The sequence below is a fragment of the Carcharodon carcharias genome, chromosome 16, assembly GCF_017639515.1.
Source record: "Carcharodon carcharias isolate sCarCar2 chromosome 16, sCarCar2.pri, whole genome shotgun sequence".
Lineage (NCBI taxonomy): Eukaryota > Metazoa > Chordata > Chondrichthyes > Lamniformes > Lamnidae > Carcharodon > Carcharodon carcharias.
In genome coordinates this window covers 113,513,104-113,539,813 of record NC_054482.1, presented here as the reverse complement: position 1 = coordinate 113,539,813, position 26,710 = coordinate 113,513,104, and the positions used below count along the sequence as shown (strand labels likewise).

At 43.1% G+C, this 26,710-nt stretch overlaps 1 protein-coding gene across 1 annotated transcript in view; it reads left to right on the top strand.

The window, feature by feature from the left end:
* The window catches only part of uox (urate oxidase), a 38,983-nt gene extending 12,679 nt beyond the window's left edge, over positions 1-26,304 (top strand). The window contains exons 6-10 of the mRNA XM_041208761.1: positions 4,701-4,779; positions 16,092-16,278; positions 21,119-21,242; positions 25,455-25,538; positions 26,045-26,304. Of these exons, the coding sequence (XP_041064695.1) occupies positions 4,701-4,779; positions 16,092-16,278; positions 21,119-21,242; positions 25,455-25,538; positions 26,045-26,119 (549 nt within the window). The 3' untranslated portion in view covers positions 26,120-26,304. The remainder of the gene's footprint in view (positions 1-4,700; positions 4,780-16,091; positions 16,279-21,118; positions 21,243-25,454; positions 25,539-26,044) is intronic.
* The last annotated feature ends 406 nt before the right edge of the window (positions 26,305-26,710 follow it).

Sequence of the window (26,710 nt, the reverse complement as noted above, 5' to 3'; positions counted from 1 at the left end):
TCACCTTGGTTGAGAACTTCAACTTGCCTTGGCTGCGGAGTTCAACTACTCACTGCCTTATCCAGCCAAGCTGCTGAGAGAGCCAGTTATCTACGATTCCTAATTATCAACCGACCGCTTGGTAGAACAGAACGTGAATATTGCTGAAAAGAGGGACATGTTGGTGAAGCTTTTACAGCACTCACTGAACAATCCTAAGTGTGCTAATAGCTACACTAACAACTAATTTAAGATAATTAGTCAAGCTCTTAGTATGGCTCATTTACACTTGCCAGAAGAAACATACATTCATAAACAGGGACCCGCTGTCTGCAAAAAAAAGGAATATATTCAAGCCTTACATCTTTTTTGAGTTACCTGGGAGCTTAGAGAGCCTATCGTTCCCATTGCTTTCTCCATGACAATGCCTCGGCCAATCACAGTCGACTTGCCAACCAATCAACGCCCTTTTCTTCTGTGGTATGAATTGTTGTGATTTTTTTGAAATTTGGCACTCTTGCATTTGTCCTGATGAGTGCAAGACAAAAAGCTTCAGTAACATTTTTTATTCTTTCATGGGATGTGGATGTCGCTGGCTAGAGTAGCATTTATTACCCATCCTAATTGCCCTTGAGAAGGTGGTGGTGAGCCACCACCTTGAACTGATGCAGTCCATGTGGTGAAAGAACACCTGCGGTGCTGTTGGGAGTTCCAAGATTTTCACTTAGCGACAGTGAAGGAACAGCGATATATTTCCAAGTCAGGATGATGAATGACTTGGAGGGGAACTTCCTGGTGGTGGTGTTCCCATCTATCTGCTGCCCTTGTCCTTCTAAATGGTAGTGGCCCCCGGTTTGGAAGGTGCTGTTGAAGGAGCCTTGGTGAGTTGCTGTAGTTCATCATCTTGTAGATGTACATAAAGTGTACCAGTGGTGGAGGGAGTGAATGTTTAAGGTGGTGGCTGGGGTACTGATCAAGTTGCTGCTTTGTCCTTGATGGTTATTGTCTGAGTTGTACCCTTCTGCTGTTAGCTCAGTGAAAACAGCATTTAAATGTCAGCCTCACCTTTAAGGAAGGTCTTGTAGTGCAATGGGTAGCGCCCGTGCCTCACGCACCAAGTTTGAGCCCCACCCCAGGCCTTAATGGCCACGGAAGGTGTGTTTATAATGTGGCCAAACGGGTAGCATATCAATCTGCAAGTCCTTCCAGTACACTCCAATACCAGGTGGTAAGTGTGAGAGAGATTCATGTCAGCCAAATGATGGAAGGAGAATTGGATCCTCTACCATCATTCTCCATAGCTCCAGGCTACAATGTGCATGTAAACTTGCATGTTGCCACAGCAACTTGGACTCCTTGAGTGAACTATAACCCACCACCTCTCGCCATTAAAATGTTCTGAATGCCATGAAATTGCTACATTTGCATGACAGATACAAACTAAACCTATAGCATATGTTTAGTGCTGGGAATTAGTTGCATCAGTATCCTTTAAACAACGCACTAATTGTTAATTATTCTAAATCAACTCTCTGGCACTGAGAATTAGCCATTAGTGTGGGTAAGACAGCAAATTTTACATTTTAATTTTTTTTCTTACTTTTGTATATTTTTGGTTTTTCTTTTTCTCCTTCTTAAATCTTCTTTGCTCAATTTTATCTCTTGTCCCATACCTGCCTTGATGTTGAATTCACCCCACTTAATTGATTCTCATCCCGGTGTTCCTGCTGTTTATTCCCCAACCCTTAAATCCCTTTGGTAATGAAGGTGTGCAGTTTGATGTCCTGTTTCCTTGGATCCCTGATCACACTTTTAGCAATTTTGGGCCAGGAAAGGTTTAGAGTTGAAGGGCGCAGGGTCAAGTCTAACTAACGGGAGACACTGTGAAGTGCTGTGCTCGAGCAAAACTTGATTCAATATTTTCACGATCTCGATTTTTTTTTTCAACATAGCCCTTTCCCATCTCGCTTCCAGCTGAAAGCAGGTTGCTGGTGTGGATCTAAGCCAAGACTATACCACAACCAATTTGTATCTCTGTGGGAGCTTGATCAGTTTTTGCTAATCTCAACTCATGCGATGGCAAAAACTGTACACCCCAGCACTCCAACTAACCACAGACCAGAGATGTTCATCTAAGGAAGATTGGTAACTGTGGATGTTATCAGGATTCAGAGCATTGGTGCAAGTGTTCCTTTCCAAGTGGATAACCACCTGTTTATTTATAAATACGCTTATTGTTCCAAAATACATATGACGCAAAGAAAATCATTTCTATCCGCCAGTCCATCACCATGGAATCATAGAGTGATCAACTTTTTCACCTTTAGAAGGAGGAGCCGCTGGTGGTACTGTCGCTGGACTAGTAATCCAGAAACCCAGGGTAATGCTCTGGGGACCTGGGTTCGAATCTCAACACGGCAAATGGTGGAATTTGAATTCAATAAAAATCTGGAATTAAAAGTCTAATGGTGACCATGAAATGATTGCTGTAAAAACCCATCTGGTTCACTAATGCCCTTTAGGGAAGGAAATCTGCTGTCCTTCATGCTGTACTCCAGAGCTACAGCAATGTGGTTGATTCTTAAAACAAAAATAAATTAGGGCTGGGCAGTAAATGTTGGCCTAGCTGCTAATGCCCACATCCCATGATCAAATATAAAAAAAAAGAACGAGGTGTGATCTTATTGAAATGTATAAGATCCTGAGGGCACTTGATAGGGAGGATGTTTCTAGGGGGTGCTGTTTAAGAATGAGAGATGAGAAACCATTTCCTCTCTGAGGGCCATTAGTCTGTGGAATTCTTTTTCCTCCAGAGGACAATGGATCCTGGGTCATTCAATTTATTCAAGGCTGAGTTAGACAGATTTTTGATTGACAAGGGAGTCAAGTGTATGGGGTGGGGGAGGAGGGCAGACAAGAAAGTAGAGTTGAGACCACGACCAAATCAGCCATGATTTTATTGGATGATGGAACAGACTCAAAGGGCTGAAATGGCCTCTTCCTGCTTCTACATCCTATGTTCTTATGCCCTTCAAGTCCAAGATGATCATGTTCATTACCTCGGGTATTTGGTAGGGTACAGGGGATGTGTAGGTGACTGTTCAGGTTGATCTGTACCTGGAAGTTTCTGCTGCAAGCAGGGCAGGATACTGCAGAATTTTGCATGGGTTGCTCACGTGGGATTTCCCCCGCTTGTGTTTTCTCTCTCCCTTTGATATCCACCTGCTTTCGAAGGAGGCTGCACCATGTCTTATTTGGCTGCACCAGGTGCAGCGATCCTGGGCCAGTTTCTCCCAGAGTTTGAAGTCAAGATCAAAACTCCAAAGTGATGCCATTAAAGAGTCCTTGTAGCGGCTCTCTTGACTGCCTGGAGAGCACACCCCAGACTCAAGTGCTCCATGGAAGATTTGCTTCGGTAAGCAAGTGTCAGGCAGCCTGGCTACATGAGTGGACCAATAGAGTGATACAGCACAGGGGCAGGTCACCGAGCACACCGTGCTTGTGAAATTCTTTGAAACTTACCCAATAAACCTGAGTCTCCTGTTCTTTCCTCTTGGTCCTCCTTTTTTCATTCCTTAAGTATATACCTAATCTAACTGTTGAAAGTTACTGGGTGGAATTTTCCATGCTTGCTGGCGTGCTCAGGGGACCTGAGCAGACAATACGGCGAGAAGGTCAAAGATCGGTTTGACGGTGTGACGAAACCAGTTTGTGATCGCCTGCCCAGCCCATCACTGACAGGCCACATTTCCCGCCATTGGACGTCATTGTAGTACATCTGCATTCTATCATGAGACTAGCCCGACGGACTCATCCCCTACCCCTCCCCCCACCCCCGACACCCTCTCAAGCTGGATCCTCCACCCACGTCAGCATGGTTGCATGCTGACGTGTTTCACAACTGCACTTAAGTGACGTGCCCCTGGTGAGCTGCACTTCGCTTGGGATTTGAGTTTGTTTACCGACCTTGCTTCGGGCAGCACTCTCAGTCATCAGCGCCAGGCATCGCAAACGGCACCACGTCACTTTTATGGGGGGCTCACGGGCAGGTGTCTACCTACCAGACCAAGCCATAAGGCAGGGGTGACTTTGTACGGCTGCAGGGCTAGGGCTTACTTGGGGAAGGGGGAGAAGAGGCCTCAGGCAGGGTGAGGGGCTGTGCTGGGGAAGGGGGTATCCCAGGGTTTGTGCGTAGGGCCACACGTTGATCTGTGCAAGTAGCCTTCAAGATGGTGAGGGCTGAGGAGATGAGGCCAGATGGAGATGTGAGCATGTGTATGTGAGAATGGGTGAAGATGTCCCTTGATCTGGCAGTGAGTGAGATGCCAGTGAATGTGTGATGGGTTTGAGTGTGTGAGTTTAGAGTGATGAGATGGTTGCAGATGGAGAATGAATGATCTCATGGACCAGCTCACCATTGAAATGGTGTGTTTCCCGGGAATGCATAATTAATGCTGCGGGTTTGGTACAATACGATGTGAGGAGCTGCCATTGTGGCCGGCAGGTAAAACATAGTTTTACTCACCCACTATCGCACTTAGTGCAAGTCTGGAATGATTCTGCCCACTATTGAATCTGACTCTATCGCCATTTCAGGCAGTGTATTCCAGATCGTTATTTTTTAATTACCTTTAACTGATTGTACTGTACTTAACTGCTCTTGCAGGAAACCTACTGATCGAGAAAAATAAGGAATCTATCTGAATTTATTTCCATTACAGGATGGTATAGGGCATATACATGCCTTCATTCATAACCTTGAAGCAACACGCTTTTGTGAAGTTGAGCAAATGCAACATGGTAAGTCATTGGTTCCAACTCTTGTTGTTTCTGTTGCGAAATTGATCCAATTATCCCAGGAGCTACTTAACAAACTGGTTCACTAAGAATCTTCAAGGAAGGGAATCTATCAGTCTCACTTGGTCTGATGAGCCTGCAATTTCAGTTCCCATGATGTGGATCAATGCCCTCAGCTTCTGTGAATGCATGATAAATACTTACGCAATGCTTACCCAGTGCTGTCAAGAATTTTTTTCTTTTTAGACGTTTGGTAGTACAGAACTTGAGTACTGGTGAAAAAAGAGACCTGTTGAAGTTTATCATCTTGCACTCATCAGGACACTTCAAGAACACCTGTATCAAGGAAAAACAACAATTTACACTGTATAAGGGAGCACTGATTGGTTGGCAAGTGAACTCTGATTGGCAGAGGTGTTGCCATGGAGAATGCACCAGCAATGGTGACTGATAGTTAACTGGCAAGTATTTTGGATTTTAAACCAGGTAGCTTGACCCTGATTGGTCAAGGTATTGCCCTGAGGAAGGAGTCAGTGAATGGCTGTCACTTACATAAACAGAAAATGCTAGAAAAACTCAACAGTTCTGACAGCATCTGTGGAGAGAGAAACAGAATTGATGTTTTGAGTCCATATGACTCCACTTCAGAGATACAGAGAAGCACAAACAGAAATCATGTCAGAGAGAAGAGCAGTACTTCTTCAAAGTTAGGAATTCCTGAGAGAGAAGTGGCAGCAAATTAAACACTAAGATAAAAGCAAAATACTGCAGAAGCTGGAAATCTGAAACAAAAAGTAGAAAGCAGAAGAAACAGGGCTAGCAGCAAATAGGGCCATAGTACAAAAAAAAAATTGTATAAAGAGACAAGTCTAAAGGCACTGTATCTGAATGCATGAAGCATTTGCAATAAGGTAGACAAATTAACAATGCAAATAGATGTAAATGGGTATGAAATGCTTGCGATTACAGAGACGCAGCTGCTGAATGACCAAAGCTGGGAATTAAATATCCAAGGGTATTTGATATTTAGGAAGGACAGGCAAAAAGGAAAAGGAGGTGAGGTAGCGTTGTTAGTTAAGGATGAAATCAGTGTGATAGTGACAGAGGATATTGTGCTCAGAAAATCTAGATGTAGAATCAGTCCTGGTGGAGCTAAGAAGCAACAGGAATGGAAAACATTAGTGGGATCTGTCTATAGACCTCCAATCTGTGGTGGTAAGGTAGGAGATGGAAAGAAACAGGAAATTAGTAATGCACATAACAAGGGTGCTACAGTAATCATGGGTGACTTTAATCTACATATAGACTGGGCAAACCAAATTATCAATAATACTGTGATGGATGAATTCCTGGAGTGTGTACGAAATGTTTTTTTAGACCTGTACATTGTGGAACCAACTAGGAAACAGGCTATTCCAGATTTGGTTTTGTGAATGAGAAGGGGTTAATTAATAATCTTGTTGTGTGGAGTCCTTTAGGGAACAGTGACCATAACACGTAGAAGACAAAAACAGAAAATGCTGGAAAAACTCAGCATCCAGCATCTGCAGTCTTTTGCTTTTTGCTTATAACATGATAGAATTCTTCCTTAGGTTGAAAAGTGAAGTAGTCTAATCTGAAACTGGGGTCCTAAATCTAAACAAAGGAAACTAGGAAGGTATGAGGTGTGAGTCGGATAAGATAGATTGGGGAACTTCATTAAAAGGCATGACAGTGGATAGACAATGGCTAATATTTAAGAAACAAATGTATGCATTGCAAGTTACATATCCCTTTCTGGCACAGAAGCACAAGAGGAAAAGTGGCCCAACTATGACCAATAAAAGAAATTAAGGATAGTATTAGATCCAAAGAGGAGCCATATAAAATTGCTAGAAAAGGTAGCAGGCCTGAGGATTGGGAGCACTTTAGAATTCAGCAGAGGAGGACCAAGAGATTGATTAAGAAGGGAAAAATAGAGTATGAGAGTAAACTTGCAAGGAACATAAAAGTGGACTAAGTATAAGCTTCTATAAGTTTATAAGAAGAAAAAGATTAGTGAAGATAAATGTAGGTCCTCTACAATCTGAAACGGGAGAATTTATAATAGAGAACAAGAATATGGCAGGGCAATTAAACAACTACTTTAGTTCTGTCTTGACGAAGGAAGACACAAATAACTTCCCTGAAATAGTAGGGAACCAAAGGTCCAGTGAGAAGGAGGAATTGAAGGAAATTAGTATTACTAAAAAAAACAATGCTGGAGAAATTAATGGGACTAAAAGCCAATAAATCCCCAGGGCCTAATAATCTACATCCCAGGGTACTAAAGGCGGTGGCCATGGAAATAGTGGATGTGTTGGTTGTCATCTTCCAAATTTCTGTAGATTCTGGAACAGTCCCAGCAGATTGGAGGGTGGCAAATGTAACCCAACTATTTAAAAAAGGAGGGAGGAGAATAAACAATTAGCCTAGCGTCAGTGGTAGGGAAAATACTAGAGTATATTATAAAGGATCTGATATCAGCACACTTCAAAAATATCAATGGGATTAGACAAAGTCAACATGGATTTATGAAATGAAAATCCTGTTTGATAGACCTACTGGAGTTTTTTGAGGATGCAACTAGCAGAGTAGATAAGGGAGAACCAGTGGGTGTGGTGTATTTGGATTTTCAGAAAGCTTTTGATAAAGTTCCACATAAGAGGTTAGTGTGCAAAATTAAAGCACATGGGATTGGCTTGGATTGAGAATTGGTTAGCAGACAGGAAACAGACAGTAGGAATAAATTAGTCTTTTTTAGAATGGCAGGTGGTAACACAGGGATCTGTGCTTGGGCCCCAGCTATTCACAATATACATCAATGATTTGGAAGAGGGGGCCAAATGTAATATTCCCAAATTTGCTGACAACACAAAACTATATGGGAAAGTGAGTGCTTCTTATTCTTATCGTGTCCACGGACAGTCTATACATGGCCCAGCCAGAACTGGACACATTTTTGTGCCTTGTTGTTGAATTCAGCAAGATCTGCAACAGTGCAGGGTTCCTCTAGCGATAGGCATTGCAGGAGATGTTGCATAGTCTGTGGCTCAGTTTCACATTCACAAGTTGTCGGGCAGGTTGTATATCCCCATTTGCTCAGTGACACCTTTGAACAACCTTCACCAGTCCTAAGTCTGTTAAGGCACTTCCAGGTTGCCCAGTTGCAATTAACTCCTGGGGGAATGCTTTCATCCGGTAGAATTTCCATTGCCAGGGGTTGTTCGAGACTGGCAAGCTGGTCTTTCCACAAGGCGATGCAGGCTTCAGATGGGGTTGATTGTAATGGAACAACACTGTTCATGAAGCTCTTCCTTGACTTTAGGCAGCTGGGTGTAGGTGTATGACCATGTAGAGGGTGCCTCTCATCTGATGTTTGACGGAGTCACTCTTTCTTGCTGGCTACCGTTCTTCTTATATCAGGGGGAGTGATACCCGCCAGGATATATAGGCTTTTGGTGTTTATTGGTTTTAAACAACCTGTGATAAGTCGGCAGCTTGCATTCAGAACGGCATCCATCTTCTTAGCATGAGTAGATCTTTCCCATGCAGGGCAGGCGTATTCGGCAGTGGAATAGCAAAGAGCAAGTGCACTGGTTTGCAATGTTTTCGAGCTTGCTCCCCATTTTGTGTTAGTGAGCTTATTCAGGATGTTGTTTCGTGTGCTCACTTTTGCCTTTGTCTTTTCGATGTGGTTCTTGAAGGTGAGGCATCAGTCAAGGGTGACTCCTAAGTAGATAGGGTGCTCGCAATGCGTCAGTGCTGCTCCACACCAGGTTACTTTAAGCCAGCGTTTGGCTTCATGGTTTCTGTGGTGGAATGCACAAACTTGTGTCTTTGATGGGTTTGCGTGAAGGTGCTTTTCTTCATAGTAGGATGTTAGTCCCTCCAAGGCATCAGAAAGCCTTTTCTCCATGGTGTTAAAATCAGTGCTTTGGGCAGTGACACATAAGTCATCAGCATATATAAAACAGCGTGTGACACCATCTATAGGTTGGTCATTTGTGTAGCACACTTCCCTGAGGAAGACCATTCTTCTGAATACACCACCTGCTGCGCTTCCCACCTAGTTCAACATAGAACCAGTGATTCTAAAGCATGCTTTCTAACAGCTCTGTTAAGTGAATATCTTTTGTCATCTCTAGGATCTTGCAGAGGAGACGTCTATGGTTCACTGTATCGTATGCTGCTGACAGGTCTACAAAAACAGCACCTGTTGTCATTCCTTGCTCAAAACCATCTTCGAAATGTTGTGTGAGGTTGAGAAGTTGGTTTGTTGTTGATTTGCCAGGGCAGAAACCTGCTTGCTCTGGAATGATCTTCTCATCTACTGTTGGTGCTATCCTATTGAGTATCAGGCGTTCAAACAGCTTATTGGTGCGGCAGAGCAGTGAAATTGGCCGAAAACTCTTAGGATCTGAGGGATCTTTTCTGGGCTTTAATAGTGCTATTACATGTGCCTTCTGCCAAATATTAGGTAGCTTGTGTGTTGCCAGACAATGGTTGAACAATTGTAGGAGCCATTACTTTGCTTGCTGTCCAAAATGCTTTATCTGCTCTATTGCTATGTTGTCAAGAACAATTGCTTTCCTGTGTTTTAGACTAGATATACCAGTTTCCAGCTCTTCCATGGTGCATGGTCCAATGAAGCCAGGGTCATCGCTGTACTTCTTCCTATCTAGTTGTGCTCTTGGTTGTTTCTGTTGATTTTTCCATTTAGGAGCAACTGGTGTGCAACTTGGTTAGCAGACACATTTGGATGTTGGGCAGCTTTCTTGGGATCGCCTCCAAGTTTGCATATGAGAGACCATGTCTTCTTCCTGTGTTTTGTAAGATCTGTTGTCTCTATCAAGGTGTCCCAGGTGTTTTGACGCTCTTGAGAGATACTTAGCATCACCCTCTTACCGGTAGATATTGTTTCCACTGAGAAGGGTTAAGATTCAAACATTGAGACATACTCCCAGTAGAGTTCAGTATTCTCCTTGGTGAGACCAGAGATGTAGTGTGCTCTACAACCTCGGGATCTTCCTTCTGGCTGTTTTCTGGACAGCTTTTGCAAACAGGTTGTAGTGCTCAGGTAATGGTTTAATGAGTGAGTGCTGAGGAGTATGTTAAGAGGATTCTAGGTGATTTAGACAAGTTGATTGAGTGGGCAAATACATGGCAGATGCAGTATAACGTGGATAAGTGCCAAGTTATCCACTTTGGTAGGAAAAACAGAATGGCAGAGTATTACTTAAATGGTGATAGATTGGGAAATGTTGATGTACAAAGGGACCTGGGTGTCCTTGTACACCAATCACTGAAAGTAAGCATGCAGGTGCAGTAAAGCAGTTAAGAAGGCAAATGGTATGTTGGTCTTCGTTGTGAGAGGACTTGAGTACAGGAGCAAGGATGTCTTACTCTTACTGCAGTTGGACAGGACCTTGGTGAGACCACACCTGGAGTATTGTGTGCAATTTTGGTCTCCTTACTTAAGAATATACTTGCCATAGAGGGAGTGCAGCAAAGGTTCACCAGACTGATTCCTGGGATGGCCGGATTGTCGTATGAGGAGATTAGGCCAACTAGGCCTGTATTCACTGGAATTTAGAAGAGTGAAGGGGCATCTCATTGGAACATATAAAATTGTAACAGGGCTGGACAGGTTGGATGCCAGGATGATGTTTCCTCTGGCTGGGGCTCTTGAACAAGGGGTCACAATCTCAGGATACGCAGTAGCCATTTAGGACTGAGATGAGGAGAAGCCTCTTCACTCAGAGGGTGGTGAACCTGTGGAGTTCTGGCTGTGGAGGCCAAATCACTGAATATATTTAAGAAGGAAATGGATTTCTAGACTCTAAAGGTGTCGAGGAGTATGGGGAGAGAGCGGGATTATGGTGTTAAGATAGAGGATCAGCCGTGATCATATTGAATGGCAGGGCAGGCTCAAAGGGCCAAATGACCTACTCCTATTTTTTTCTGTTTCTATGTTTCTTTCTATATGGATATATTAGATTAAAGTATTTAGTTACACGGTTTGTCACGACCCTGGAGAAGGTGCAGACGACTATGACCAAAATGATATTGATTTGTTTGAACTTAGCTTGAGATAGGCTCCAGGGTTTGGGACTATTTTTGTTAGAAAAACGCAGGTTTACAGATGTGATTGGCAGTTTTAAAATGATGAAGGGAATAAACTGGATCCAGGTGGTTAGTGTTATGGACGTGAAGGAGTTTAGTGTAAACAGCCCTGATTTCCCCTCTGACCTCCTGTCTGTAAACAGGAAGGTGATTTCAATTTGATTTTGTTCTCCCCCTTTATAAGTGGTGGTGTATTTCCCAACCTTTCAGTTTTTCTGTCGTCCAATTTTCTACTAATAACCCCACAGCAAACTCGAGATAGGGTGAACTCAGAGGGCTAGTTTATTTACACATGCTCAAAAATCAGGCGGGGTGTCCTTGTGTAGCCCCTGTGCATTCACATACAATAAACAAGGGATAGAGAAAGAAAGATTTACTGGGCAAAGATCACAAAATAAAGAATTACTCTTCCACATGAGTCCAGTGTCCAGATTCGAAGCCTAATGATGTAATCCTTCACGGAGGTCAGCAGGCCTCAAACTGATGCTGGATAATTCACTTTTCCAGTAAAAATGATTTCCATGATCAGATAGGCACATAGAGATGAATTAGTTTTGTAGGTGACGCCATAGCAAGTTCAGAAATTTCAGTAGAAACAATATAGATGGGGGCAGACATTCAAATCTAGACAGAGCCCCTTTTCTGAGCTGCTGTTCTTCAGTAGATGGAAGATGGCAGCCTGACTTGCAGTACAGCCAAGCAGTATAACTGGTTCTCCCAGCTAGGGGGGTCATGTAACATGACTCCCACCTGTCCACTTTGGCTTTGACAAAGGGTCTGGGTTCCATGGTCTGGGTTCCTGAGATTGTTAATGTTTTAACCATTAAGAATTTGAAAGGAAGGTTGAAGGTCCTTTGTCCTAGCAGAGGACCTAGCTCTGACTTGGTCAGGCTTGTCTTATGAAATGGAGATGGCCTTTGTATAATTCCCTTTGAGTTTGGTCTCTGCAGTCCACACAGGTTGTTAATGTCTCTTCAGAGATAATGAGGTGCAAGTCTTTGCAATACTGCACTCATAGCTCTTCTGTTTAAGGTCACAGCTATAGCTTCCATCATTTTAAAAGGTCATTGCCCACTTAGGCAGTGTATTTGAGGTGAATGAGCTGGGAGGACTGGAGGCATGAGAACAATATAAGTAAAACTAGAGGTCAGAAAGTATTTGTTTTCACAGAATCACCCTCAGGAGCATAGTACAGGAATAAACAGTGAGTATGGATCCACTGACGTACTTTAGAAGGGATTGGGACAAAATCCTGAGAGAAGAGGACATCTTGAGTGATTAAAACTTAGGTTTTGTGGTAACTGAAAAGTACATCGAATTTACAGGACAATACCGGGTCATTTGATGCAACAGGTCTATACTATTGCTTACACTTCACACAAGACTTTTCCCATGTCCCTTCATCTCCCTCTACCATATAACTTTCTATTCCTTTCTCCTTCTGTGGCTATCCAACTTTCTCTTAAATGCATCAATGCTATTCACCTCAACTCTACCCTGTGTTAGCAAGTTCTATGAACTAGCCATTCTCTGGGTAAAGAAGCTCCTCCTGTCTTATATTTATGAGTTTTGAACATCTCCATGAGAAGCCATGAAGATAATGCAGCCTCCTGGTGCTTTCTTGACTGCCTTAAGGAATCAAATGATGAAGGTTCCAAAGGCCCAGATGTAGACGAGAAGAGCCTTGTGGCATTTATCATATCCATCAGTTTCTCACCTGATATCTCATCCACCTTTCCAACGAGATATTTGTAGTCAAAAAGGTCACAAACTGGGGAAAAAGCAATTGTTGCCTGGCCATAACAAGTCACCTTCCTGGTTTTAGCACAAAACCATGAACACGGCATAAAGATTCTCTGTTAACTCATTTGCAGAAGTTAGCCTATGTTAGCCTGAGAAATAATGTTAAATAGTAATTGTAAGCTTAACTTTTCTCTGTATCCATTAAAAGCTCCCACAATGTAATGGCCCTTTTATTGTATTCGAAATATAGCAGCTGCCCACCAGAATGGTGGTGGATGTTTCAAGAAACTTCATGTCCGGATGGGGCAGATTTCATGGAAAAGTTGGTCTTTTTCCACCTTCCCTGTTATCATGTTTGTATACTACCAGTTGTGGTGTACCTTTAAGGGGCATATCATAAACTGGTGTCTATTGCTGCCCACTGTGAGACAGGATGTGATATACAATCCCGGCAATCTGTAGACACAACAGAGCAGCAGTCCTACAGGTCAGATGTGTTCTACCTAGTCTCCCAGTTACCATGGCTGTAAAGTCTTATATTCAAATAAAGAACCCACGTTATTGTTCTAGCAAACCTTGTTGTACGATTGGTACGTTTGTACTAAACAGACGAACACAACAATTACGATCTAGAAATGTTTCTTTCAGGATTTTTGCATTGGTTAGTCAACAGCTGATTAGATCCTAACTGAAGAATAAGTGAGTCTATAAGCTGGGATTTGTAAACTAGCGGTGAGGTGTTTAAATAGAAATTTAAATATTTTTCCCTCATCATTCAATATTCGCTGATTAGATCGTGCTCTAATCTCTGACTTGGAAGGTTATGAATCCTCGTTTCACTCCAGAGACTTCAGCACAGAATCTGTACTGACACTTCATCAGCTACTGAGGAGTGCAGCACAGTTGGAGCTGTTGCTTCGTAGGTAATGTTGTTCTTCTCAAAATGTAAAATCTTCTGCTGCTGAAATCCTCGTCCATGTCATTACCACCCCCATCCTGCTGCCTTTATTCGCTACCTTCCATAACCTCCAAACTATCCAAAATTCTGCTGAACCTATCCTTTTTCTCTTTATTCTTTTATGGGGTGTGGACATCGCTGGGAAGCCTAGCGTTTGTTGCCCATCCCTAATTGTCCTTCAACAGAGTGGCTTGCTAGACCATTTCAGAGGGAAGTTAAGAGTCAACCACATTGCTGTGGACGTGGAGTCACATGTAGGCCAGATCGAGTAAGGACTGCAGATTTCCTTCTCTAAAGGACATTAGTGAACCAGGTGGGATGTTTTTAACATATGACAATCAATGAAAGCTTCATGGTCACCGTTACTGAGATTTTGGGTGGAATCGTCTCAGATTTGCACAAAGTGTAGTAGCGGGTGGGAAAAAAGTAGTTTTACCGCCGGCCGCAGTGGTGGGTTTTCACACTCTATCGCCCCATTCCCGCCTCATTAATTATGCAGCCACAAGGAACACACCGCCTTGCTAGCCGACAGCCTCCGATTTGCCTATGACGACGTTACCTCACTGCTTCCTCACGCCGGGCGCCATATTTAAACTGCCGCTGTGTGCACTCTTCTCAATGCTCGCAGCCCAGGGTTGCTCCAGTGAAGACATGGCCCCAAAAGCCAAGAACAGTGAGGCTGCCCGATTCAGTGACGCATCCCTGGGATGTCTTCTGGACACCGAGGAGGTCCACCGTGATGTCGTCTACCTCCGCTCCCGCTGCAGGAGGCCCATCATTCTCGCCACTCTAGCTTGGGAGGCAGTGACAGCGGTGGTCAGTGCCAATGCTGCACACAAGAAGTTGGCCATCCAGTGCAGAAAACGGATGAACGATCTCACCTGTGATGCCAGGGTAAGGCAACCATCTTATCACCCTAAACTTGCACACTCACAAGCCCATCACACACTCACTGGCATCTCACTCACTGCCAGCTCAAGGGGCATCACCACTCACTCTCTCATATACACATTCACATGTCCATCTGGCCTCATCTCCTCTGGAGGCTGCCTCCTCAGCCCTCACCATCTTGAGGCCATTTGCACAGATCAACATGTGCCCCCACACATACCTTGGAGTACCCCCCTTCCTCAATACAGCCATCACCCTGCTGTCTCTTCCCTTGCCTAAGACCACTTCTCCCCCTTTGCCAAGCAAGCCCTAGCCCTGCAGCCATTAAAAAGCCACCCCTTATGGCTGGTCTGGTAGGTAGAGACCTGCCTATGAGCTCCCCCAAACAGTGATGTGGTGCTGTCTGTGAAGCCTGGCACTGATGACTGCCCAAAGCAAGGTAGGCAAACAAACCTCAAAGTCCTGAGCAAAGTGCAACCTGCCAGATGCACCTCACTCACGTATAGTTGTGAAACACGTGGGTGTGCAATCACACCGACATGTCCTGATGATCCAATGGTGGGGGGGGGGGTGGGGGGGGGATGAGTCCGATGAATAGGGCTTATAATGAGATGCTAAAGTATTTAATTAAAGCTTCCGATGTGCGGCAATGGGAAAGGTAGCCCACTACTGGAGGCTGGTGCGGACAATCGCAAAGTGGTGCCTATTTTTGGCCTTCTCACCAAATCGATTCCCCCACCCCCACCATGACGCTCACGGGGCCGGAAAATCCCGACCTAGCTTTCAATTCCAGATTTTACTGGATTTAAATTCCACCAGCTGCCAAGGTGGGATTTGGGCCCCAGTCCCAATAACACGAACCCGGGTCTCTGAATAACTAGCCCAGTGGCACTGCCACAATCTCCCCTTTTGAAACTTACATTAAGTCCAGCTTGTCCATCACCCCTAACCTACATTGATCCCTCATCCTCCAATGTCTCAATTTAATTCCTCTCCATGACCATGCCCACTGCATCTCCAGTTTTATATACCTCCGCCCAAAAATACTCTGTTCCTCTGATTTCAGCCTCCCTACACGTTGGTGGAAGGGGCTTTAACTGGCTCAGTTCTACTTTTTGGAAATTCCTCCTTAAACCCCTCTGCCTCTCCTGTGATATACAACTCATCAAAACCTGTCTCTTCAGCCAAGCCTTGGTTACCACTCCTTCCATGGCTCAATGTTCATGTTCCATAAGCTTGTCCTGTAAAATACCATAGACATGCTTTACATTCAAGATGCTAAATAAATGCAAGTTGTTGTTGACTGACTAGTACCATCTGCTTTTGTTTAGGGACTCGGTGGGGGTGCGTTGGGGGGGAAGCAATTGCAGCATAGGATTCCTTTATGTCCTCCTGACAGGTCCCTGGTTCTAACAGCACATGCAGTAATGCGGCTTTCCCTCAGTAGTACACTCGGATTGTCAGCCCAGATGACCTGCTCAAGTCTCTGGAGTGGGGCTTGTACCATTAAGCTGAGACTGGAGCTTACAAATTATTATGGAAACATATTCTCACCTGTGCGCTCCTGGTTGCTTTGCAGAACCTCCCAGGCTTCAGTCTGGATTAAAGGACATGAGAATATTAAAAACAACGCAGTCTGGCTTTGAGGGATTCCTAAAAGATCGATTCACTACATTGCCTGAAGTGAGGGACAGAGTGTTTTCTACCATTGTGTATGCGAAGTGGCGTTACAGAACACCCAGATATGTCAACTTTGACGCTGCCTGGTAGGTTCATGCATCGGTGTGTTATTGTAATATATACAATTATCCAATTCTCAATTTGAGGATAACCTTCTCGATTTACTTTTCCCAACTCCCCTTGTGTCTCTTATAGCCTGCCACTTGCCAATGAGCATGGGAATCGATGTTACCAGTAGGGATTGTCCCTCTTAGGACAGAGAAGGTGAAGGGGAGATTTCTCAGAATGGTACCAGGGATGGAGGACTCCAATTACGTGGGGAGGATAATGAAGCTGGGATTGTTCTCCTTCAGAGCAGAGGAGGTTAAGGGGAATTTTAACAGAGATGCTCAGAATTATGAAAGGCTTTTATAGAATAAGGAGGAACTGTTTCCAGTGGCAATGAGAGGAAACAGATTTATGATAACAGGCAAAAGAGCTCGAGATGAGGAGAACTATTTCTTTAATGTATCGAGTTGTGATCTGGAAAGAGCTGCCTGAGATTAAATAATAACCTGCAAAACGGAATTGGATAAATATTTGAAGGGAAAAAAGTATGGTAATGGAGAAAAGCAGGGCAATGAGACTAATTGTATAGCTTTGTCAAAGGGCATGATAGGCCAAATGGCCTCATTCTGTGTTGTATCGTTCAACCAATACTGTAACCCATTGTGGTGCAGTGACAGGCCTGTACTCACCAGTACATCTGATCAGTAAGGTGTGCATGAGGAGACAGGAGACCATGCCTGAGTGAGATGGAGACTGAGTGAGTAGTGAATTAAGTTCACGAGGGAATTCGGTGCACAGGGAAAGAGGTGTGGTATACGTAAGAAATATTCTAAGTTAATTAAGGAAGTAATTAACTTAATTTAACTAAATAATATAAGTAATAATGGCAGGACAGGTGTTATGTTGCAGCTGTGGAATATGGGGGCGCTTGCGTTGAGCTTCACTGCAGGAACAGCACCTCATCTTCCAACTAGGCACTTTACAGCCTTCTGGACTGAATATTGAGTTCAACAATTTTAGATCATGAACTCTCTCCTCCATCCCCACCCCCTTTCCGATCCCCCTTTTTTCCAAATATTTATATAGATTTTTCTTTTCCCACCTATTTCCATTATTTTTAAATTTATTTCCATCCATTCTTTTATCTCTGCCTTTTAGCCTATTTCGATCCCTTCCCCCCACCCCACCCCCACTAGGGCTATCTGTACCTTTATTATCACATTCCTTAGATAACATCACCAGCTTCAACACCTCTTTGTCCTTTTGTCTGTGACATCTTTTGGTTATCTCCACCTATCACTGGCCCTCTATCCAGCTCTACCTGTCCACCCCCCCACCCCTTAAACCAGCTTATATTTCACCACTTTTCTATTTTGCCTTAGTTCTGTTGAAGAGTCACTCAGACTCGAAACGTTAACTGTGTTCCTCTCCGCAGATGCTGCCAGACCTGCTGAGTTTTTCCAGGTGTTTTTGTTTTTGTTTTGGATTTCCAGCATCTGCAGTTTTTTGCTTTTATCTATGCGGGGATGAAAGCTGAGCTAGCTGAAGTGAACTGGGATACTAGGTTAGGGGATAAATCAATAGAGAAGCAGTGGCAGACGTTTAAGGGGATATTTCAGAATACTCAGAATAATCACTCAGAATAAAGAAAACTTCCAAGGGGAGGACCCACCATCTGTGGTTAACTAAAGAAGTTGGTGAAAGCATCAAACTTAAAGAAAAAGCATATAACTGCACAAAGGTGAGTGGCAAGTCAGATGATTGGTCAGTATATAAAGAATGGAAGAGAATGATTAAAAGGTTAATTAGAAGAAATAAATTAGAATACGAGAGGAAGCTAGATAGAAACGTGAAAACAGATAGCAAGAGGTTTATGGTAATCTGATGTATGATATACCTTTAAGAAGAATGTTATAATGGAAGATCACATGATCTTAGTATCCAATAGTAGAGTAGCATGGGATACCTCTGGACTTAGTAGTCTGTAGTTAGTAGCAGCAGTAGTGTAGTGACAGAGTTTGAAGTGTTAGCACATGTCTAGTTGCTGCTGAATACCTTTGTAAATAAACTAAGAGTTTCTATCTATGAAGTGTCTGCTACTCAACTCTATCATTAGTACCAATTCGGCCCACCCCTTACAACAAGCATCAAACAAGATCCAACAAACTGGCATCTAGGATCCTACAAGTTTCTACAGGTATTTAAAAAAGAAAGGAGTAAGTAAATTGAGTGTTGTCATTCTCTAGAGGTCCAATGGGGAATTAATCGTAGATAATAAGGAAATGGCAGATGAAATGAACAAATATTTTGCTTCTGTCTTCACTATAGAGGACACAAAAATCATTCCAGTATTAGCTGTAAATCCGTAGGTGGAAAGCCGAGGGGAACTTGGTGAAATTACAATCACTAGGGAAGTGGTACTGAGCACACTGATGGATCAACTGATGGCTGAGAAGTCTTCAGGTCCAGATAGACTCCATCCTAGGGTCTTAAGAGGTGGCTAATGAGGTAGTTAGATGCATTGATGTTAATTTTCCAAAGTTTCTATCAGACTGGAAAGTAGCAACTATAACCCCTCTATTCAAGAAGGGAAGGAGGCAGAAATCAGGAAACTATAGGCCATTTAGATTGATGTCTGTCATAGGGAAGGTGTGAGAATCAATAATTAGAGATTATTTCTGGGCACTTAGAAAAACTCAAAGTATTCGGGAAGAGTCAGCATGGTTTTGTGAAAGGGAAATCATGTTTAAACAATTTATTAGAGTTCTTTGAAGAAGTAACATATGCTGTGGATAAAGGGGAGCCTGTAGATGTGCTGTATTTGGATTTCCAGAAGGCATTTGATAAGGAACCACATCAAATATTATTGTGAAAAATAAAAGCTCACAGTGTAGTGGGTAACATATTAGCATGGTAGAAGATTGGCTGGCTGGCAGAAAGCAGAGAGTTTGCATAAATGGGTCTTTTTCTGATTGACAGGATGTGACGAATGGAGTCCCAAAGGGGTCTGTGCTGGGGCCTCAACTTTTTACAATTTGCATCAATGACTTAGATGAGGGGAGTGAAGGCATGATAGGTAAATTTGCAGATGACACAAAGCTAGGAAGGAAAATATGTTGTGAAGAGAACAAAAGGAGGTTGCAGACGGATATAGATCGGTTGAGTGAACGGGCAAAGATCTGGCAGATGGAGTATAATTTGGAAAAATGTGAAGTTGTTCACTTTGGCAGGAAGAATACAAAAGCAGAGTATTACTTAAATGGAGAACAACTGCAGAATTTCAAGATGCTGAAGGATCCAGGTGTTCTTGTGCACGAGTCACAAAACGTTAGTATGCAGGTACAGCAAGTAATTAAGAGGGCCAATGGAATGATATCCTTTGTTACGGGAGGGATTGAATATAGAAGTAATGTTATGCTTCAGTTATACACAGGGCATTGGTGAGACCATATCTTGAGTACTGTGTGCAGTTTCAGACTCCTTATTTAAGATTGTAAATGCATTGGAGGTGGTGCAGAGGAGGTTTCACAAAATTGTTACGATGCAGAAGGAGGATCACTAGATTGATATTTGGAATGGGGGGGGGGCGGGGTTGTCTTATGAGGAAAGGTCGGACAGACTGGGCTTGTTTAGAAGAGTGAGGGGCGATTTGATTGGAGTATATAAGATCCTGAAAGGTCTTGACTAGGCGGACAGGGAAAGGATGTGGGTGAGTCCAGAACTAGCAGGCACTGTTTTAAAATTAAGGGTCTGTCTTTTAGGATGGAGATGAGGAGAAATTTTTTCTGAGGCTTGAGCGACTTTGGAACTCTTTGCCTCAGAAGGCGGTCGAGATGGGGGGTGGGGAGGGGGGGGGTTGGGGGGGTGGGGGGTCACTGAATATTTCTAAGGTAGGGGTAGATTGATTCCCTGGCCAAACAAGAATCTAAGGTTATCGGGTGTAGGTGGGAATGTGGAATTTGAAACACAAACTGATCAGCCATGATATCGAATGGCAGAGCAGACTCAAGGGGCCAAGCGGCTTACTTCTGCTATGATCTCGTACGTTTGTATAATCTATCCACATCCTGGAAGTATTTGTGAGCAGTTGCCTCACTGAGGGCGACACCAAGCTTTGCTGTACTAATCCTTCTGCAAGAAAAGACACTGACCCTTAGGTCTGGGGTTGCCTGGTCTTCAGTTGTTCCATTTTTTTGGTGAAGGAATTTGGCTGTGTTGCCAGATTTGTGTTGGGGTGTGCTCCAACCTTCTCGATCGGTTGTGAGATGTGTCTGCTGAGACCCTCTGCCACCGAATAACATAGATCCTCTCCACCTCCTTGTGCCAAATAACCAACTCATGGCCTTCCTGCCTTTACGGAGTAGTACGTCATACAAAAAGCTTAGGTGTAGTGCAGTCCCAAAGCCATCTGATATTTGTCCAGCTGAGATCGCTAGTTTAATACTCATTTTATCTGTTATAGAGCTCTTACAGAGACGTGCATGATAATTGACCAAAGTGCTGTCGGTCTCAATGAAGCGAAGATTTTTTCAGATCCTGCCCGCTATCCCTCACACCCTCCAATCAGCAGGGGACAGCAGCCCAATCACTGTTACCGCTATTGCTGACGCAGCCACTGTGTTTGTTCCACACCAGTTTCAACGCAACTGCATCAGCAGATGGGCCCACAAGAAGTTTGTGGGCAAAGTTCCCGTCAGTATGATTGGTGTAAATGGGATCGAGGAAATTCTATGCCTATTAGTAGGCTCAAACATGAGGAATGCTGCCTGGCACTGAGTGCAGCCTGACACTAGGAATTAACACCTTCAGAGGGCTGAGGGATTGTAGGAGAAAACTGGTGGAAAAGTAGGTCTAACCAAGTTTCTCTTTTTCCCCTAGGAATACCGTGAAGGATTCTATCATTGAAACATTTGCCGGTCCCCTTGACTCTGGAATATATTCCCCCTCCGTCCAGAACACACTCTATGATGCTCAGTGCCTCAGTTTGAGCAGAGTTCCAGAGGTCAGTGCTTATTTTAAGTAGTTACATCCCATATTCCCAGCTTCATCATTCATTTCTCCTGCTCTAAGTTCCTACTCATCCTGTACTCCCATCATTTCACCATAAGACACCAGTCTCCCAGTTATTAATCTTCCTGCACTTTGGGTTACCATCTCCCCTCACTCCTTCCTCTTAAAATGATCTTGCAGGCCAATCCTTGTGATTGTGTCTTCAGTGTCCTCCTGTAATTGGAGTCTTTACCTTGCCTCTGCCTAATGCTGGGAGATGTTCTTCAATGTAAGGACATTACATAATGGAAGCTGTAATATTTGGGGGAAGATTGTGGCATCAAGGTATTGTTATTGGACTAAAAATCCAGAGGCCCAGGCTAATGCTCTGAGGTCATGGATTCAAATCCCAATACGGCAGCTGGGGAATTAAAATTCAATTAATAAATCTGGAATATAAAGCTAGTCTCAGTAATGGTGACCATGAGAACTATTGTTGTAAAAACCCATCTGGTTCACAATACTCTTTAGAGGAGGAAATCTGCCACCCTTACCCGGTCGGGCCTACATGTGACTCCAGACCCACAGCAATGTGGTTGACTCTTAACTGCTCTCTGAAATGGCCGAGCAAGCCACTCAGTTCAAGGACAATTAGGGATGGGTCTTCCTGGTCTTGCCAGCGAAGCCCCCACATCCCATGAAAGAATAAAGGATAAAAAATTAACCTCATCACTGATGTCCTGCACTATGTCCCTCTCTTTGACTGACCTTAGATTGCCAAAGCCTCAAATCTCGATGGCCTTGATCTAACCCCACAACATTCTTCAGTCTTATAACAGAGGCTGAAAGTGATTATTGCACAACGTAGCTTAGAGTTTATTTTCGTTAGTTTAATACAATTTAGCAGCCGGGTCCCACTCTAACCATACGGATGGTGAAGGAGCTGAGGTTGCCAGAACTACAAGGGACTGAGTTTCTACTGACTGCCACGCTAATGCAGGGAGGTGCCAAACAGGAGCCAGTCACTTGCTCTTCACAGCGGAATGGACCCAGGCGACAGTCACAGGTTGCCCAGTCATTGGGTTCAGAAACCAAAGACAAGCATACGAACATGGATCAGGAGTAGGCCATTCAGCCTCTTGAGCCTGCTCCGCCATTTAATAAGATCACGGCTGATTTGATAATAACCTGAAATCTGCATCCCACCTGCCCCCCGATAACCTATCACCCCCTTGCTTACCAAGAATCTATCCACCTCTGCCTTAAAAACATTCAAAGACTCTGCTTCCACCACCTTTTCAGGATGAGAGTTCCAAAGACTCACAACTCTCTGAGGAAAAAAATTTCGCCTCATCTCTGTCTTAAAAGGGCAATCCCTTATTTTTAAACAATGACCCCTAGTTTTAGATTCTCCTGCAAGAGGCAACATCTTCTCCACATCTAACTTGCCAAGGCTCCTCAGGATCTTATATGTTTCAGTTAAGTCGCCTCTTACTCTTCTAAATTCCAGTGGATACAAGCTGAGCCTGCCCAACCTTTCCTCATAAGACAACCCGTCCATTCCAGGTATTAGTCTGGTAAACCTTCTCTGAACTGCTTCCAACACATTTACATCTTCCTTAAATAAGGAGACCAATACTGTACACAGTACTCCCGATGTGGTCTCACCAGCGTCCTGTATAACTGAAGCATAACCTCCATACTTTTGTAATCAATTCCCCTCGCAATAAATGATAACCTTTTATTGGCTTTCCTAATTATTTGCATGCTAGCATTTTGTGATTCATGCACTAGGACACCCAGATCCCTCTGCACCTCAGAGCTTCTAATATGCTTCTCTTTTATTCTTCCTGCCAAAATGGACAATTTCCCACATTATACTCCATCTGCCAGATCTTTGCCCAATTACTTAATCTATCTGTATCTGTTTGCAGCCTCCTTACATCCTCTTCACAACTTACTTTCCTACCTATCTTTGTGTCATGAAGCCCCTTCATCAGGATGATCCTCTACCTTGGATGATTCTATACTGCAGGGAACAAGGCCAACAACAGGAGACCAAAAGAAGGAGAAATATCAGAACAACAGGAGACCCATCAGACCCTTGAGAATGTTCCACCATTCAATTAGATCATGGTTGACCTGTATCTTCTATTTCATCTACCCACCTTAGTTAATACCTTTACCAAAGTCTATCTATTTTAGTTTTGAAATTTTCTATTGACTCCCAGCCTCTCAACTTTTTTTTTGGGCGGAGGGGGGGGGGGGGGGGCGTTGGTGGGAGTGCCAAATTCCCACAAGTCTTTTAAGCAGGAAACCGTATTGAAAAGCTTATGACTTGACAGGACAGATATCAAGCAAATTACCTTTATGTTTTACATCAAGTTTACAATTAAACAATAATTGACCGAACAAGGTAACAAAGGAAAAAAATAAAAGCAAACTACAGCAGATGCTGGAAATTGGAAATAAAAACAGAAAATGCTGGAAAAACTCAGCAGGACTGGCAGCAGCTGCGGATAGAGAAACAGAGTTAACCTTTCGAGTCCAATATGACTTCTTTGGAACTCACAGGTAGAAACATTAGGGTCATTTAAAATACAATAGGATTCCGTGATGAAAAAGTTAACTTACTTGGGTAACAGGTAAATATATGGCATTGTTCAGATTTTCCCCAGCACACATATGCAGGAAACAAAGTCAAAATCTCAACATAAGCAGTGTTGAATCTGAATCAAGAGTTGAACTTTCTGAGCCCTGACAGAAGGAAGCCCTTTAGAAATGAGAAAGTCATGAAAAATTGCAGAGTTCCAATGAACAGATGAATGCACAACTTCCTCAAAGCAAATGCAAAGATGAGAATTGAACACTGCGATGTTTCCCTACATTACACCAGTGACCACCCTTCAAAAGTACTTATCAACCGTGAACTGCTCTGGAGAGTCCTGAGGTGGTATAAGGCACGTTTTAAATGCAAGTCCTTTTTAGGGCTCAACACGCTCACTTTGAACTCCCTCTTTGCATCTTAAGGGATCTGGAGTTGCAGATACAACTACCTTTCACATAGCCCTAAATAAGCTTAGCTGATGGCCGAATTGCTTGCTGTATCACTACACCATGCTGACCAGAAGCTAGTGCTCAGGTCGATCTTAGCTGGGGTTTCAAGAACCCATCCAGGGCTGCTTTGTCCTGGATGGTGTCAAGCTTCTTGGGTGTTGTGGGAGCTGCACTCATCCAGGCAAGTGGGGAGTATTCCATCACACTCCTGACTTGTGCCTTGTAGATGGTGGACAGGCTTTGGGGAGTCAGGTGATGAGCTACTTGCTGCAGGATTCCTAGCCTCTGACCTGCCCTTGTAGCCACCATATTTATATAACTGTTCAGTTCAGTTCAGTTTCTGCTCAATGATAGTGGAGGATTCAGTGATGGCAATGCCATTGAATGTCACAGGGCGATGGTTAGATTCTCTTTTGTTGGAGATGGTCAGTTTTTGGCACTTGTGTGGCCTGAATGTTGCTTACTGCTTGTCAGCCTATTGTCCAGGTCTTGCTGCATTTGGACATGGACTGCTTCAGCATCTGAGTCGTCGCTAATGGTGCTGACATTGTACAATCATCAGCGAACATCCCCACTTCTGACCTTATGATGGAAGGAAGGTCATTGATGAAGCAGCTGAAGATGGTTGGGCTGAAGACACTACCCTGAGGAACTCCTGCAGTGATGTCCTGGGCTCATGATCATAGGGGTCTCTTATTTCCACCCAAGAGGGCAGATGGGGCTTCAGTTTAACATCTAATCTGAAAGATGGCACCTCCAACAATGCAACACTCCCTCACTACGGGACTGGAGTGTCAGCCCTGATCATTGCATCCTTGAGTGGGACATGAACCAACAACCTTGTTACTCAGGGTGCTGTCCACCATGCCACTGATGATGCACAAATAGTTTTGGTTGATGTTATGAACACAGAATCCTAAACCAAAATGTAGTTAGGAAAGGCTATCAGCAAGTGATAAAAAGAATTTATTGGTGCATTTGTATTGAAAACCAAAAAGGTTTTCAAACAAGGCATAGTTTTAAAAAAAATGTATACATGCTCTCAAGATTGCAATAATTTTTCAAAATGTCTATGGATCTGTAATTAAAAGGTATACCTTCATGTGTATTGAATCTTGATGATGGACTGTCAGTCTATCATGTGTATCTTTATATTTGTGTATTTTAGATGGAAGAGATTGAAATGATTATGCCAAATAAGCATTACTTCACAATTGATTTGACAAAATTTGGAATACATGAAAATAATGAGGTAAGCTGGGCATGATATGTTTACAAGAATATAGTGTTGGTGCAGGTCTATGAGACTTCAAAGTACCAAAAAATATTTCAGGTTGGTTTCTTCTGCTCTGAAGCACCTAGCAAACCACTCAGCAACAGTAATTACCCTATAACCAACCAGGGTATCTTGCCCCTGAAGGTAATTTTTTGGCATTGAAATGACAGGCTAGATGAAACAGTTTCAACAGGATAGTGCATCAATTGCTATCTAGTATAACACTGGTGTAAGCTATTTTAAGACACTGCATTATCTAACATACCATGAGTAGCACCTCAAAAGATTTATAGTCACATGTAAAAAGCCACTGCAATATATTATATTTACTATTTTGCAAAGTGTAGCTGGTACAGATATTGAGATTTGATTGTAGTTAATTCATATTATTAAAAAAAAACTTCTCCAGTGCATGAAACTCTCTGGCATTTACATTCAATCAACTAATTAAAATTCTAATGTCATATTTTCATCTGTTTTAGGTTCTACTGCCCGTAGATAACCCCTCAGGTAATATTTCGGGCACTCTACGAAGGAGACCTGCATCAAAACTGTAGCAACTGCCTCCAGAAGATGGTCATTCGCAAAAGCACAAAGATCAAACGTTTATGCATCACTTTTGATTCAAACTCACAAGGTGAAGGTTAAAATTTAAGAAAAAAAACATAGTCTCACATGGAACAATGCAAATGGAAGATATGAATCAAAGTTTAGTCAGAGGTTAATTGTTGAACCTTTGCGAATGTGCTTCTCCCTTGGTGTTTTGTAACGCTATTGCGTTTTAATGTTAAATAGAGAGATCCAAGCAGTCTTGCCACAGGACGCTGACAATTAAAGCTGTAAAGGGTTTTCTTCACAGGTAAAACAAACCAGGCACTGCTTCTTTTCATGGTGTTTGTCCAAACACTTCCCACAATTTTCTTCAAAGAACAGACAGCACAAATGACAAGGCTTTAACCAACACCATATTATTTAAAAAAAAATCAATGTAACATTTTTCTCTGAAGTCACACGTATAAATACTTTCAATGTACATCTGTAATTTAAGATGACTGGTTACAATACAATAAGTTGATAAAATCTGCAATTATTATACACAAAAAAAAATCATAATTTAACATTTCACACATACAAAATACATGTATGGA